Here is a 13,428-nt window from a genome sequence, read left to right as displayed (position 1 = left end):
TCTGGGCTGGTTCATCTAATTAGCCCAGAATTAACCCAGCAGCCAGAGAGGAGCTGACTGTCCCTCCAGTTTGCCAGCGGGTTTGGGGGGAAGCGGGAGGAAGAAGGGGACGTCCAGCGGTAATGAGATTACGGGGGGGAGCGGGCGGGAGCGGGTGCGCGGCAGCCTCTGGCCGGTGGCAGCGTGGGGCCCCGCCGGGTCCCCGCCGCGCCACCGCCGTGATGGCCGGGGCACCGGGGACAGGCACGGACCCGTCCCAGCGACCCCCGCCCCGGCAGCAGCCTCGGAGCCCGCGGCGTCCCCGTGGGGGACGGAGGCACCGGCACGGGCGGCACCGGGGACGCGGCACCACGAAGCCGCGCAGCTGCACCGGCAGCCCCGGGGCCACGGCGGGGGACGGGGCGAGGAGCCCCGGCAGCTTCGGGCAGCACCTCCGTGGTGGGGCGGGCAGGGGCCGGACCCCACAGACCCCATGCGTGACCCCCTGCTCCCAGGGGCAGAGGGACGTGGAGGGCGCGGGGCGGGGAGATGCTGGTGCGGCTCTGGCGGTGGCAGGGCCCGGCGCTGCGCTGGCTGAAGGCTGATTCCCTGCTGGAAATGGGCAAATGCCCTTTCTTCTGCCGCATCCCCTCCAGCTGTCACTGCCACCCACGAGAACCACCAGGCCCAGCCCCTTGGGGTGGCAGGGGGGACAAAGAGGACACAGAGGTCCCTGCTGCGGCCGAGAAATGAGGAGGGCTCTGTACTGGCCCAACTTGGGGGGTTCCGGGTGCAGGGACTCTGCCTGGTCCCCACGGTGGCTCAGGGGACCCTGGGCCAGGCTCAGGGACACGGCCTCCTTCCAGGTGGCCCAGGGGTCACTGGGAAGGCAGAGCCAGCGGCACAAGGTGGTGACACCTCGGCTAGTGGGGCCCCTGGGAGGAAAACACCTTGCACCCACAGCAAGGGTGGGAAGGGGCTCAGAACTCCTTGAGCAGCCTCAGTTCTTCCCCTCCCTCCCTCCCTCCCAGGGCAGCCCTGGCTGTGTTGCTGGAGGCTGCCGGGCAGGGGGGGCTGCTCCGGCCGGGGGTGCTGCCTGCAGACCCCCGTGGGCGTGGGGCGGGCCCTGGCGCAAGCAGGCGCCGGGAGATCCCGCATTGCCCCGGGCCCCGTCCCAGCCCCCCAATCCATCTCCCAGCCCGGCAGATTCCAGCCCCTGGGCACGGCAACATCTGCCTCCTGCTCCGGGTTCAATTAACCTGCTGCCGCCTCCTCCTCCGGCACCGGCCATTTCCTCCCGCTGCCACTGTCACCGCCACTGCCGCCACTGTCACCGCTGTCACTGCCACTGCCGCCGCCATGGCTGCACCCCACGGGGTCACAGCTGGTCCCTCTGCCGCAGCAGACCCGGAGCCGGTGGCTCTTTTCAGGTGGAAAAGCCACAGTGGGAACCCTGAGATTCGTCCCAGCACCTGCCGGGCTGCGAGCAGGGAACGCCAGATATCCGTGTCGCCTGCAGGGCAGGGTCCCGGTGCTGTGTCCCCCTCCCCTTCTGGGCACACGAGGCTCCGTCGGTGCCCCTGGTGTGGAGAGGAGCAGCTCGGCCGTTCCCGGTGCCGGGGTGGGCTGTGGGCATGGCCGAGGGTGGCACAGGCATGTGCCCGTGCAGCCCCGGTTCCCGCTGCCCCACACCCCGGCAGAGCTGGGACGGGCACCCCGCACTGCGGCGAGCCTGGCACCACCCGGTGCCCCCCGGTGCCCCTGGGATGCGAGGTGCCCCGGGGTGTGCGGTGCCCCCGGTGCGGCAGCTGCAGCCCCCGGTGCCGCCGTGATTTACAGGCGCAGGCCCCGGTAATGTCATTTGCCCCAGACCGGTGGCGCCAGGGTGCCCGGGAAGCCGCCGCCGCCTCCGCCCCGCCAGCCCCTGTCCCGGGGCCGTGACCCGCCCGGGAGCCGCCGGGAACCCACCCGCGGGGCGCCGCGTCGCTGTCGCGATAGTCGTCGGAAGACCCGACCGAGCCAGTGCCGCTCTCCGCTGCCGTTACCGACGGGGCCGGGCTGGGCTCTGTGACCGGGAAAGGGCGGGCGGGGAACAGGGGTCCATCCCGGGGAACGGCGGGTCGGGAACCGGGGTCTGTCTCCGGGAATGGCGGGGCCGGGGGTGTCGGACTCCATCCCCCTGAACGGGCTGGTCCGTGGAAAACGGGGTCCATGATCCCGGGAACGGCAGGTCCCGGGAAGGGGGATTTATGGCCCGGGAACTGAAGGTCGGCATGGGGTCGGTGCCCCGGGAGAGGGCGGTTCCCTGGGAACTGAGACCCCAGCTACCGGCAACGGCGGCTCGAGGAGATTGGGATCCGTGTCCCGGGACGTGTCCGTGCTCTGGGAACAGCGGGTCGGAACTACCCCTGGATCCCCGCACCGGGCGCGTTGGCTCCGGGGCCGCCAGATCTATTCGCTCCCGTACGGACGGGCTCGGTGCGAAGCCTGCGCACCGCGGGCGCCGGTCCGTGCGCACCGTGAGAACGGCGCTGGGGCAGGGGCCGCTTCGTGCGCCCCGGGAGGGGCGGCTGGAAGCGCCGACGGGGCTGCGGACGGAGCGGGGACGCGAAAAGGCGCCGCGCTGCTGCCCGATGCGACAGCGGCTCCGCCGGACCGGGTAGGCGCTCCGGCGGACGCCCCGGCGGGGAGAACGGGTACGGAGCCCGTCGGTGCAAGGGGGGCGTTCGGGACCCGACGGGCCCGTCCGCTTGTCCCGGAGCCGGGGCGGGGGCCCGGAGCGGCGGGGGCGGGGGGGGATCCCGAGGCGGGGGCGGGGCCCTGAACTGTCAATCACGGGGCGCGGCCGCCAATCAGGGCGCAGGCGGTGGGAGTTCGGCCGGTCCGGATGGAGCGGGGCAGAAAAGCGCGTCCCGCCAGGGCCCGCAGCCCACCCGCGCTCCCGCCCCGGGGCCGCCAGCGGCTGCGAGCCATGCCCCGCACCCTGCCCCGGGCCCGCACCCGCACCCGGCACCTGCCCCGCACCTTGCTCCGGGCCCGCACCTCGCACCGCGTCCTGCCCCGCACCGGGCGCTCCGTGCCCGTCGCCGCCGCCGCCCCCCGCCGCCCCCCGGCCATGCCCGCGCCCCGCCGGCTCTGAGCGCGGCCGGGATGGAGCGGGAGGGCGGCGGCCCGGGGCCCCCCGCGCCCCACGAGCCCATCAGCTTCGGCATCGACCAGATCCTGGGCGGCCCCGAGCCCACGGGGCCGCACCGGGCGGCGGCAGAGCCCGACTACGGGCTCTACGGCAGCGGCTACGGCCCCACCGGTCCGCTCGGCTCCTACAACCTCAACATGAGCATGAACGTGAGCGTGAACGTGACCCCCGCGCCCGCCGCGCCTCCCGCCGGAGTCATCCGCGTCCCGGCGCACCGGCCCGCGCCTGCCCCTCCGCCCGCCGCGCCCGCCGCGCCGCCGCCGGGGCCCGCGCTGCCGGGGCTCACCTTCCCGTGGATGGAGACCACGCGGCGCATCGCCAAGGACCGGCTCTCAGGTGAGCGGGCGGCTACCGGCGGCTACCGGCGGCTCTTGACGGCTCCGGGCACTCCCGCGGCACCGGCCGCTCCCGCGGTTCCGTCGGGGCAGCGCGGTCCGGCGGGCACGGCGCGGCTCGGGGCGGGCGCGGGGATCGGACGGGGATGGCGGGGACCGTGCGCTCCACAGGTTCCCGCAGTGCCCGGTGCTCGCCCGCCGCCGTCGGGGCCCGCGGGAGCGGCTCGGGGTAGACGCGGCTACCGGCGGCTCCACCGCGTCACCGGGTATGGTCCGGTGGCTCCGGGTGGAGCCCGGGGGGTCCCAGCAGGCTCCGGTCTCGGGCTTTACTCCGTGTCTGGTCCCGTGCCCGGTTTGGAGGTGCTGGTGGCGACGCTGTGACACCATAACGGGGAGGCTGTGGGGAGCCGGGTGTGGGGTGGGTGCGGAGTGGGGGCTCTGCAGAGTGGGGTGGGGGCTCTGTGGGTGTGAGATGTGATGTGGGGGCTCTGAGGGGACACGGTGCAGGGTGGGGGACCCACCGTGGAACTGAGGACAAAGCCCACCCATGCACAGAGCAATGTCCCATGCCTTGTGAACCCCGAGAATGGGGGCGGTGGTGCAGGGGTACCCGGGGGGTGCCTGGGGATGGGATCACTGATCTGAACGTGCAGGGATCGGTGTGGAACACACAGAGCCAGCGCTGTGGGAGAGGCCAGGGCGGCCATGCGGGGTTGTGGAGGTAGTGAGGGGTTGAGGTGCTGCTGGTGTGGCCGGGGCTGAGCGCCCTGGTGGGGGCTGAGCAGCAGTGCTGGGCTGGGGGTGCTGCTTGCTGCACCCCAGAAGCAGGAGGGGTGCTGAAGTTGGGGTCCCGGGCACCGGGACCGTGTGTGGCTGCTGGGGACCCCTGGCCTGGCTCAGCTCCGCTCCCGCCCAAGATGGCGGCACTGCCACGTCCACAGTGTGTGGCCGCATGCGGGGACAAGGCTGGAGGCCGTGCGGGGCTGGGGGCCGAGTCCCGGCCGTGTGGGCCATGGGGGGGTCTGGGGCAGGACGCTGGGGACCCTGGGGGTCCCACCCGGGCGCCAGCAGAACCGTGTTCGCCTCCCGGCCCACCCCGCCATGGCAGCGGTGACGAAGCACGGTCCCCGCGCAGGGGTGGCGGGTGACGTCCTCGTCTCCTGCCTGGCGCCAGCGTTGGGTGGATGGGGCAGCCCCTCCCCAGCGCGGGGTCTCTCAGCCGCAGCCATCACTCAGCACCTCGGCCTTGGGGTGGGCTGCGGGCAGGAGGCAGCTGGTCCCGGTGAGAGGCCGCCCATGCGGGGAGGGGGCTCAGGGGCCTCTGTGCCCCCCGGCTGCACGGCTCCATCTGCTCAACCATGTCCTGCACGGCTCCACCTGCCCCAACCGTGCCCTGCACGGCTCCATCTGCTCAACCATGTCCTGCACGGCTCCACCTGCCCCAGCCGTGCCCTGCACGGCTCCACCTGCCCCAACCGTGCCCTGCACGGCTCCATCTGCTCAACCGTGCCCTGCACGGCTCCACCTGCCCCAACCGTGCCCTGCACGGCTCCACCTGCTCAACCGTGCCCGTCGCCCCGGCTGCAAGGCTCCTCCAGCCCAGGCGGCCTCCTGGGCATGGGTGGGAGGGAGGATCTGTGGGTGCCAGGGGGTCCCTGGGGTGCTGTGGGCTGTGCCCTATGTCCCTATGTCCCATGGTCCCAGCCATGTGCAGCCCTGTCCGTGTGGTGTAGCCCTGGTGGTGGCTGTGGTGCCATGGCACCATGGGGATGTGGTGCTGTAGGGTCATGGCTTGGCAAAGGTTGCTGCCAGAGCAGGAGGGGTGCAGGCATTGGGGGCTGGCCCTGCCAAACCTTTGCTTTCCTCCATGCTGCTCTGATGCTCCCTGCAGCTCCAGCAGCTTCTGGGGCTGGCATGTGGCACGTTGGCCTCACCAGGGCTGGGATGTGGCACGTTGGCCTCACCAGGGCTGAGATGTGGCACTTTGGCCTCACTAGGGCCAGCTCACACCTCAGCTGGGCAGGGACATCCCCTTCCCCAGTCCATGGAAAGAGACACTGTCTGTCTCCCAACAGCTTCTGTGGTCCCATTCCCGCACGAGCAGGGCTGGGCAGTCCCTGCAGTGCCCTGGAGGCTCTTTGGGCTCAGTGTGAGGGGAGGTTGGGTTTGTGCAGCCGGGCTCGATGGTCCTGCATCAGTCCTGTGACCGGGCCAGCCCATCCACCCCGACATTCCAGTGCCGACCGCAGGGCTGGGGGAGTGACTGTGCTGTGGGGTAGGAACGGGGATGGCTCCTCTCTCATGCCATGTCTTGAGCTGCCCCCATGTCCCCAAAGTGGGGACAGCTCTGGGTATCCCCCTCCCCTACTCTCCCAGGCAGCACTGGTGGCTCCCCTGGCATTCCCCATCCCCATGTGCCCCCTTGGCCCCGAGCCCCCCGCCATGCCCCAGGGTCCTGCCCTGCTGTGCTTTGCTGGGATGACCCCCAGCGCCCCCTGACGCCGCTGTCCCCACAGCCGCGCTGTCGCCCTTCGCGGTGACGCGGCGCATCGGGCACCCGTACCAGAACCGGACGCCGCCCAAGCGCAAGAAGCCGCGCACGTCCTTCTCCCGGGTGCAGATCTGCGAGCTGGAGAAGCGCTTCCACCGCCAGAAGTACCTGGCCTCGGCCGAGCGTGCCACCCTGGCCAAGGCCCTCAAGATGACGGACGCCCAGGTCAAGACCTGGTTCCAGAACCGCCGCACCAAGTGGAGGTAACAGGGACAGCCCTGGGACAGCTGCCACAACCGTGATGCACACACCCCTCTGGCAGACACCCCAATATCCCTCTAACAGCCACCCCTATGTGTCCCTTTGGCAGACACCCCGATATCCCTCTAACAGCCACCCCTATGTGTCCCTCTGGCAGACACCCCGATATCCCTCTAACAGCCACCCCTATGTGTCCCTCTGGCAGACACCCCTATATATCCCTCTGACAGACACCCCTATATATCCCTCTGACAGACACCCCAATGTATCCCTCTGGCAGACACCTCAATATCCTTCCAACAGCCACCCCAATATCCCTGACAGTCACCCCAATAAATCCCTCTGGCAGCCACCCCATATCCCTCTGGCCAACACCCCAATATTCCTATGACAGCCACCTCAATATCCCTCTGGCAGACACCTCAATATATCCCTCTGGCATACACCCCTATGTGTCCCTCTGGCAGCCACCCACACCAATATCCCCATGACAGCCACCCCATATCCCTCTGGCAAACACACCAATATCCCTCTGGCAGCCACCCCAATATCCCTATGACCCCAATACCCCTGTTGCAGACACCTCAATAGACAGCCTCTGACAGCCATCCCAATATCTCTATGACCCCAATATCCCTCTGGCAGCCCCAAACCCCACGTCCCTCCAGCAGCGAGCCCCACATTCTGGGAGAGGCTGGGACTGGGATGGACTGGGGGTGGATGGCATCACCTTGGCCTCCCCTGTGCCCTCTCTGGTGGCACTGTGGCACGTGTCCCACGGCAGCAATAAGGGGACAAGGGACAGTGCCATCTGCGGCCGGTGCCAACGCCGTGTGCGTGTGCAGGCGTCAGACGGCGGAGGAGCGTGAGGCCGAGCGGCAGCAGGCCAACAGGCTGATGCTGCACCTGCAGCAGGAGGCTTTCCAGAAGAGCCTGGCACAGCCGCTGCCCCAGGACCCGCTCTGCATGCACAACTCCTCCCTCTACGCCCTGCAGAACCTCCAGCCCTGGGCCGAGGACAACAAGGTGACGTCGGTCTCTGGGGTGGCCTCTGTGGTGTGAGGGCGCTGCTGATGTGCTGGGAGGTGGCACCGGGAGCCCGGTGGGCTCTGAGCCTGGAGCGTGGCAGGGAAGGGGCTGCAGCTTCCTGAGAGAGAGCCCCGCACTGGCAGCCCCCTCCCTGCCATGGAGAGCCCCCCAGGAGCACCCAGGAGTGAGGTTGTGCCCCTGTGGTTGGACTCAAAGCTTCACCAACCCCCATCTGGAGCACTGCGGTGGGCAGCCCCCTGCCTGGACCCCCAGGAGCCCAGGGCTGGGCCCCCATGCCCTATGGACCCCCAGGAGCCCAGGGATGGGCTCCCATGCCCTATGGACCCCCAGGAGCCCAGGGATGGGCTCCCATGCCCTGTGGACCCCCAGGAGCCCAGGGATGGGCTCCCATGCCCTGTGGACCCCCAGGAGCCCAGGGATGGGCCCCCATGCCCTATGGACCCCCAGGAGCCCAGGGATGGGCTCCCATGCCCTATGGACCTCCAGGAGCCCAGGGATGGGCTCCCATGCCCTGCAGACCCCTAGGAGCCCAGGGCTGGGCCCCCATGCCCTATGGACCCCCAGGAGCCCAGGGATGGGCTCCCATGCCCTGTGGACCCCCAGGAGCCCAGGGATGGGCTCCCATGCCCTATGGACCTCCAGGAGCCCAGGGCTGGGCCCCATGCCCTATGGACCTCTGCAGGCCCCTGCCTGCCCCCCAGGAGCCCAGGGCTGCACCCCTGCACCCCACAGATGGCTGTAGCCCCCTGCTCAGACCTGTGGGAGCCAAGGGCTGGGCCACTACACCCCATGGACACCTGCAGCTCCCTGCCCGCAGCCCTGGGAGCCCAGGGATGGGTCCCCACACCTGGCAGGGCTCTGCAGCTCCCCCACCAGCAGCTCCATGGGCTCCACAGCCTCCAGCCCACCTGGAGCAGGGCGTGGAGCTCCCGTTCCTGGCGCTGGAAGCCCCCCACGCTGGCAGCGGGGTCTGCACCACCCGCACCACTTTGCCTTATCCCGGTCGGAGTTTGCCACCTCCGCCTTCCATCTGTGCACAAAGGACTCGGCCAGCCCGGCCCCACCCCGTGGTGGGACAGACTGACAGCCTGGCCCCCTGGCCCTCCTCCCGCTGGTCTGTCAGCTCCCAGGGCCTGGACATGCCCGTGCAGCCCCTGCCATGGGCTCGGGTGCCCCCCATCCCAGTCCCTGACTGCCCCCGGGTGTCACCTCCCACGGACTGAGCCTGCGTGTGACCCACAGGACACTCGTGGGGTGCAGAGGGGCTGAATCCCCCCCTTCTTCTGGCAAATCTCTGCACCCCCTCCCCAGTGTCCCCCTAAGTGGGGGTTCCCCCCTCCAGGACCATCCAGTCCGACTCCAGCCTCTGTTGATGATGATGGAGGGGATGAAGGGTGTGTGTGTGGGGGGGGGGGGTTACAACGGTGACCTTGACCCTGAACTCGACCTTGCCCCCCACCCCGGTGCCACCCGCGATGCTGCAGCCCCTCACCCCCCGTTTGGGGGACAGGCTTCTCCCCTCACCCCGCGTTTGGGGGCCAGGCTTCTGCGGGCTCCCCCTCTCCGCTGCTACCGGGAGGAGTCGTTCACCCGGTACCGACGGGATTGGCTGCGGTTCCGTGACGCGGAGGGGTGGAACCGCATTACCACCGGGATGAGCGCGGCCGAGGGCCGGCCCCGGTGCCGCTGGGCCGGCGGCGAGGCGGTGCTCCGTGCCCGTGCCGAGGCCGCCGGTTACCGGAGGCTGCTGCGAGCCCGAGCCGCCGAGGTGGAGGCGTTGCGGGGCGCGGTGGGCGCCTTACACCGGCAGCTGGAGGGGCTGCGGGACCGGCGGAGCGGGGAGCTGGCCAAGTACCAGGTGCGGGATTGGGGGACGCCTGGGGGGCTGGGAGGGAGCGGGGGTGGGGGCTGGGATGGGAGGAGGAGGAGGAGGAGGAGGAGGGGGGTGGATGTTTGGAGCTGGATGCCCGGAGGGATGGGGAGAAGGGGGGGGTGGGCATGGGGAGGGGCGGGGGTCAGGGGTCCCGGTGGAGGTGGGGGGCCCCGGGAGGGATGGGGGAGTACCGGTGGGACCGGGAGCGGGGCTTTGTGTGGGTCGGGCCGCCGGGTGTCGGGGCGGGGTTGGGGGTCCCGTGGGTCCATGTGGGGTGGGGGCCGTGTAGGGCGGGGGTCTGCGGAGTTTTCAGGGGCCGGGTCAGGGGTGTCGGGAGTCCGTGCGGATCGGGGGTCGGGCTGGGGGTCTGGAGGGGGGTCGGGGGTCCCTGTGGGGGTCTCTGTGTGCGGGGGATCCCGGGGGTCGCCCGGCGGTTCCGGCGCTGCTGACGGCCCGGCTCAGGAGCGGGTGGCGGAGCTGGAGCGGGAGATCGGGGCGGCGGAGGCGGAGATGGCCCGGTGCCTGCGGGAGTACCCGGCGCTGCTGCGGCTGCGGATGGCGCTGGAGGCGGAGATCGCCGCGTACCGGTACGCGAGGGGGGCGCGGGGGGCACGGGGGGCCAGGGGCTTAGCCCGGCCCTTCTTTTCCAGGGAGATGCTGGAGAGCGAGGAGCTCCGCCTGGGCGGCTTGGCCCCGCCGTGAACGGCGCCCCGGAGCCCCGGTCCCGCCACCGGAGCCCGGCCCTGCCCTTCCCACCGGAGCCACGGTCCCGGGACCGGATCCTCAGCCCCACCACCGGACCCCGGTTCCTCCGCCGGACCGCAGACCCCCGATTCCTGCACCGCGGTTCCCTGGGACCCTCGGGACCTCTCTGGACTGACGGAGCCCCGGTCCTTGTGTCCCCCCGTTCCACGGGTGCCCCGGACTCGTGCCCGCCTGGCCCGGGAGCCCCGGGAGGGCAGCGCCCGTGGGGTCTCACACTCACCAGCCTCTCCGGGGCGGGGGTCCCGGCCCAGACCCTGTGGAAGCACCTCAATAAAGCCCCGTGGCATCACCCAGAGCCGGCCCGGCTGGATGGGGGTGGGCAGCACCCCTGGCTGTGCTCCAGGGGTCTCTGGTGGGGTGGGGGCTCCGTGGGCTCAGGGAGGGATCTGGGTTCCCTCCTGCCTGGTGCAGCCCCTCACCCCCGAGCTGGGCACGGCACGGGGACACTGAGGGGACGCATTGTGGGGCCACAGCGTCGGTAGGAACTGAGCCCCCCAGTGGTGATGGGTGGGCCCTGATCCCCCCCACACTGTCAGCGACACTTTGGGGTCAGGATGGGGGATCCTGTTCCCTGGGTTCTGGGGATGGGGTCAGGATGGGATCCTGCTCCTTGGGATGTGCTGCTCCTGTGCCTGGGGACGTTGTCCCACCACAGTCCCCAGAAAGGAGGCAGAGCTGGGAGGGTTTTTGAGGGCTGGGGGAGTTCAGGGAACTGAACTGGGCAGGGTTTTTTACCCCACCTGTCCCCAAGCTGGGCTGGAGCACGGGTGGAGCCTATCCCAGCCATGCAGATGGACCCCAGGGCTGAGTTTTGTGCTGTGGGGGCCCAGCACCTCCCTTCCCACAGACACCGAGCAGAGTTTGTGGTGGCAAAGCAAATCCCTGAGTTTTATTAGGGGGAAAAATCCTTTTCCGAGCTGTAAGGGATGGGGGTTCTGGGGAAAGGAGGTGCCCGGTTGTGGGGTCGGCACCCTCCAAGCCGCTGTTATTGGGGTGCATCGAGGCCCATCCAGGCGCTCCAGGGGCTCCAGGCCGGGGGCGTGTAGGGGTCCCGGCAGCTGATTCGCACCCGCCCCGCGCCCGCCAGCACCGGCGTCTCCTCTGCACCCTCCACGAACTGCTCAACCTGCAAAGGGGGCAGGGCACGGTCTGGGGAGAGCCTCGGGGAGGGGGCACAGCACCCCCCGAGCCCGGCAGCGCTGGGGGGAGCAGCGGTGACAGCCTGGGGTGACAATTCATCAGCCCGGGAAGGGAAGCAGCCGAGTGAGGAGGGGCCGTGGCTGAGCATCTTCTCAGGAACAGCGAGGAGTCAGGGATGGGGCAGAGGCAGGGTGGGCACATGGGGCAGCCTGTGTTGGTCCACACTGGGCACAGATTTCCCGCCCCCCGTTACCTGGGTGCCGTTGTGGAGCTCGTACTGCAGATGGTAGAGCAGTGCAAAGTAGGATCTGGGGAGCGGCCAGGAGGCCGGGGGGGCCCAGGCCAGGTGGAGCTGCTCCCCCTGCTGCTTCAGGATCAGCTCCTGGGGCGGGTCAGGACGCACTGTGGACAGAGGGGGGCTCAGAAAAGGGGCCGAGACCCTCCCCCCGCAGCCTCCAGTGCCTCTTGGACGCTCCCACCCCGCTGCCCCTGCCCTGAGCTCACCAATATCGCGGAGGAAGAAATGCCTGGAGAGGTTGAGGTAGGAGGTGTCCGAGAGCCCCTCCAGGTGGAGCTGGAGCGGGCGCAGCTCCTCCCCGAAGGGGCAGAACAGGGGATCTGCCAGGTTGGCGTTGAACCGGCCTTGGTCACCGGCCACGGGCACCCAGGGCCCCACGGAGCCATCGCTGTGGGGAGGGAGGGGTGGGCAGCTCTTAGGGCGGGGTGCCCGTGGTGCTGCCGTGGGTTTGGGGGGTCCCAGGGCACCCACCTGCGGATGAGGCGGGCACGGAAGATGGCAGAGGCGGGGCCGGGCCAGGAGCAGTGGAAGGAGCCGTTGTAGGACTCAGCCTGGCAGGACACGTTGATCTCCTCCTCGCCTGAGGGGTTGAGGGGTGGCTGGTCAGGGGCTGCATGAGGCCAGGAGTGGTGCCCACTCCCTTCAAGGGGCTCCCCACAGCTCCTCATGCCCATGGGCTGGGCACCAGAATCCCCTGGGGTCCTCAGCCCTCCACCCCTGCCCCCCATCAGCCCCAGCCATGCCCCTCCTTACGGGTGTTCCTGACCACCACGTAGGTGGTGTCCAGCAGGACAGGGCCAGCCCAGCAGCTGTAGTTGCCCGTGGCTGGCAGGTCCAAGCCCAGGATGGTGAGCTTCTGGCCCTCAGGCACCAGTTCAGCCATGGGCTCCTCGTCCCCGTTCAGTGTCCAGGAGATGTGCTGCTCTGAAGTGTCACATCGCACCACCACGTCCTGGTTGAGCTTCCCCACCTGGACTGGAGGAGAGAGGCAGAGCCAGTGGTCAGAGATGGGCTGTGGTGGGGGCAGATTGTTCCCCAAACCCTGTCCCAACAATCCTGCACTCCACATCCTCACCCCATACCCACCCAACATCACCCTCATGCCCACCCTCCAATCTCCCAGCAGAGCTGTCCCAGCCCCTATCAGAGGGATGTGGGTTTGGGACGCCCCCCACTCCCTCTGCAGTCCCTGTCCCAGCCAGGTTTCCCCTCCAGGCCTCCCCTGTGCCCCGGGGGCAGCACTCACACTTTGGGGGGAAGGCAGTCAGGGCTTGTGCAGGCACCAGGAACAGCAGCAGCCCCAGCAGCACCAGCATCTGGGAAGGGAAAGGGCAGGGAAGGGCAGCCCCAGCTGGACATCACCCAGGAGAGGGGCAGCCAGGGCAGAGCCCCCAGCCCTGGGAGCAGCACCCCCAAAGCAGAAACCCCCCAGCCCCCCAGTCTGTGCCTACCTCTGCGTTGTCTCTGGTGGGCTCAGCAGAGCCGGGGGCTGCGCTTTTATACTGGGCTGGGCTGTGTGGGGCTGCCCCAAGGTGCAGTCACAGCAGCATCACACTTCTGAGAACTGCAGGATGAGACCCACGCTCAGCCCCCTCCCTGCCTCCCACCCACAGCACTGCTGGTACTTCCCAGGGAGGCAGGGGGCACAGACACCCCCTGCCCTGCCCTGCCCCTGAATGCCAGAGGATGAGGCACGCTGGGAACACCCAGGCAAGGGGCAGCACTGGGCATCTGGGATGGTGTTGGGGTTCTGGGTGGTCCCAGCTCTCTCAGAGGGGTCCTGCAGCACCTGAGGGTCTGCACATCATCACTGTGTGCTGCACAGAGCCCCCACAGTGCCCTGCTGTGGGGTGGGGGGGCCTGTGGGCTCTCTCAGCACCTGTGCTGGGGGTTGGAGAGGGGCAGCTCAGGGCTGGGCCCCTCTGGGTGGGTTGAGGAGAGGGGGGGGTTGCCACAGAGGTTCAGGGTGATGCCCCCAGCCTGGCACAGGTTGGCACACCCCTTCCCTCCCCTCCTCGTGCCAGTGTGTCCCATGGGATG

General features: G+C 69.7%; 3 protein-coding genes across 3 annotated transcripts; 2 read left to right on the top strand and 1 right to left on the bottom strand.

Moving 5' to 3' along the window:
• Nucleotides 1-3,129: 3,129 nt before the first annotated feature.
• TLX2 (T cell leukemia homeobox 2) lies at nt 3,130-7,341 on the top strand. Its single transcript, XM_036382957.2, has 3 exons — nt 3,130-3,511; nt 6,027-6,264; nt 7,108-7,341. Exons 1-3 carry the CDS (start codon nt 3,130-3,132, stop codon nt 7,322-7,324), a joined length of 837 nt encoding a protein of 278 aa, XP_036238850.1. The 3' UTR covers nt 7,325-7,341.
• A 1,343-nt stretch (nt 7,342-8,684) lies between these two features.
• On the top strand, nt 8,685-10,245 carry LOC118686724 (neurofilament medium polypeptide-like). Its single transcript, XM_036383082.2, has 3 exons — nt 8,685-9,170; nt 9,648-9,772; nt 9,836-10,245. Exons 1-3 carry the CDS (start codon nt 8,685-8,687, stop codon nt 9,885-9,887), a joined length of 663 nt encoding a protein of 220 aa, XP_036238975.1. The 3' UTR covers nt 9,888-10,245.
• Nucleotides 10,246-10,825: 580 nt separating this feature from the next.
• On the bottom strand, nt 10,826-12,772 carry LOC118686726 (interleukin-12 subunit beta-like). Its single transcript, XM_036383083.2, has 6 exons — nt 12,635-12,772; nt 12,142-12,363; nt 11,860-11,968; nt 11,595-11,776; nt 11,344-11,492; nt 10,826-11,076 (listed from the first exon to the last, which is right to left on the bottom strand). Exons 1-6 carry the CDS (start codon nt 12,702-12,704, stop codon nt 10,936-10,938), a joined length of 873 nt encoding a protein of 290 aa, XP_036238976.1. The 5' UTR covers nt 12,705-12,772; the 3' UTR covers nt 10,826-10,935.
• Between the last annotated feature and the right edge of the window lie 656 nt (nt 12,773-13,428).

The sequence above is a fragment of the Molothrus ater genome, chromosome 4 (genome assembly GCF_012460135.2).
Source record: "Molothrus ater isolate BHLD 08-10-18 breed brown headed cowbird chromosome 4, BPBGC_Mater_1.1, whole genome shotgun sequence".
NCBI lineage: Eukaryota > Metazoa > Chordata > Aves > Passeriformes > Icteridae > Molothrus > Molothrus ater.
Note: the sequence above shows the minus strand (reverse complement) of the source record. Positions and strands in the feature narration are given on the sequence as shown.

What these genes read in the sequence shown, in the direction of transcription:
- TLX2 (XM_036382957.2), top strand. Translation starts at nt 3,130, where the DNA reads ATGGAGCGGGAGGGCGGCGGCCCGGGGCCCCCCGCGCCCCACGAGCCC. An exon ending in CGCCAAGGACCGGCTCTCAG is followed by an intron (nt 3,512 to 6,026) that starts GTGAGCGGGCGG and finishes CTGTCCCCACAG; the next exon opens with CCGCGCTGTCGCCCTTCGCG. An exon ending in AACCGCCGCACCAAGTGGAG is followed by an intron (nt 6,265 to 7,107) that starts GTAACAGGGACA and finishes GTGCGTGTGCAG; the next exon opens with GCGTCAGACGGCGGAGGAGC.
- LOC118686724 (XM_036383082.2), top strand. Translation starts at nt 8,685, where the DNA reads ATGATGATGGAGGGGATGAAGGGTGTGTGTGTGGGGGGGGGGGGTTAC. An exon ending in GGGAGCTGGCCAAGTACCAG is followed by an intron (nt 9,171 to 9,647) that starts GTGCGGGATTGG and finishes GGCCCGGCTCAG; the next exon opens with GAGCGGGTGGCGGAGCTGGA. An exon ending in GCGGAGATCGCCGCGTACCG is followed by an intron (nt 9,773 to 9,835) that starts GTACGCGAGGGG and finishes CTTCTTTTCCAG; the next exon opens with GGAGATGCTGGAGAGCGAGG.
- LOC118686726 (XM_036383083.2), bottom strand. Translation starts at nt 12,704, where the DNA reads ATGCTGGTGCTGCTGGGGCTGCTGCTGTTCCTGGTGCCTGCACAAGCC. An exon ending in CGTGGTGGTCAGGAACACCC is followed by an intron (nt 11,969 to 12,141) that starts GTAAGGAGGGGC and finishes TCAACCCCTCAG; the next exon opens with GCGAGGAGGAGATCAACGTG. An exon ending in TTTCTTCCTCCGCGATATTG is followed by an intron (nt 11,493 to 11,594) that starts GTGAGCTCAGGG and finishes CTCTGTCCACAG; the next exon opens with TGCGTCCTGACCCGCCCCAG.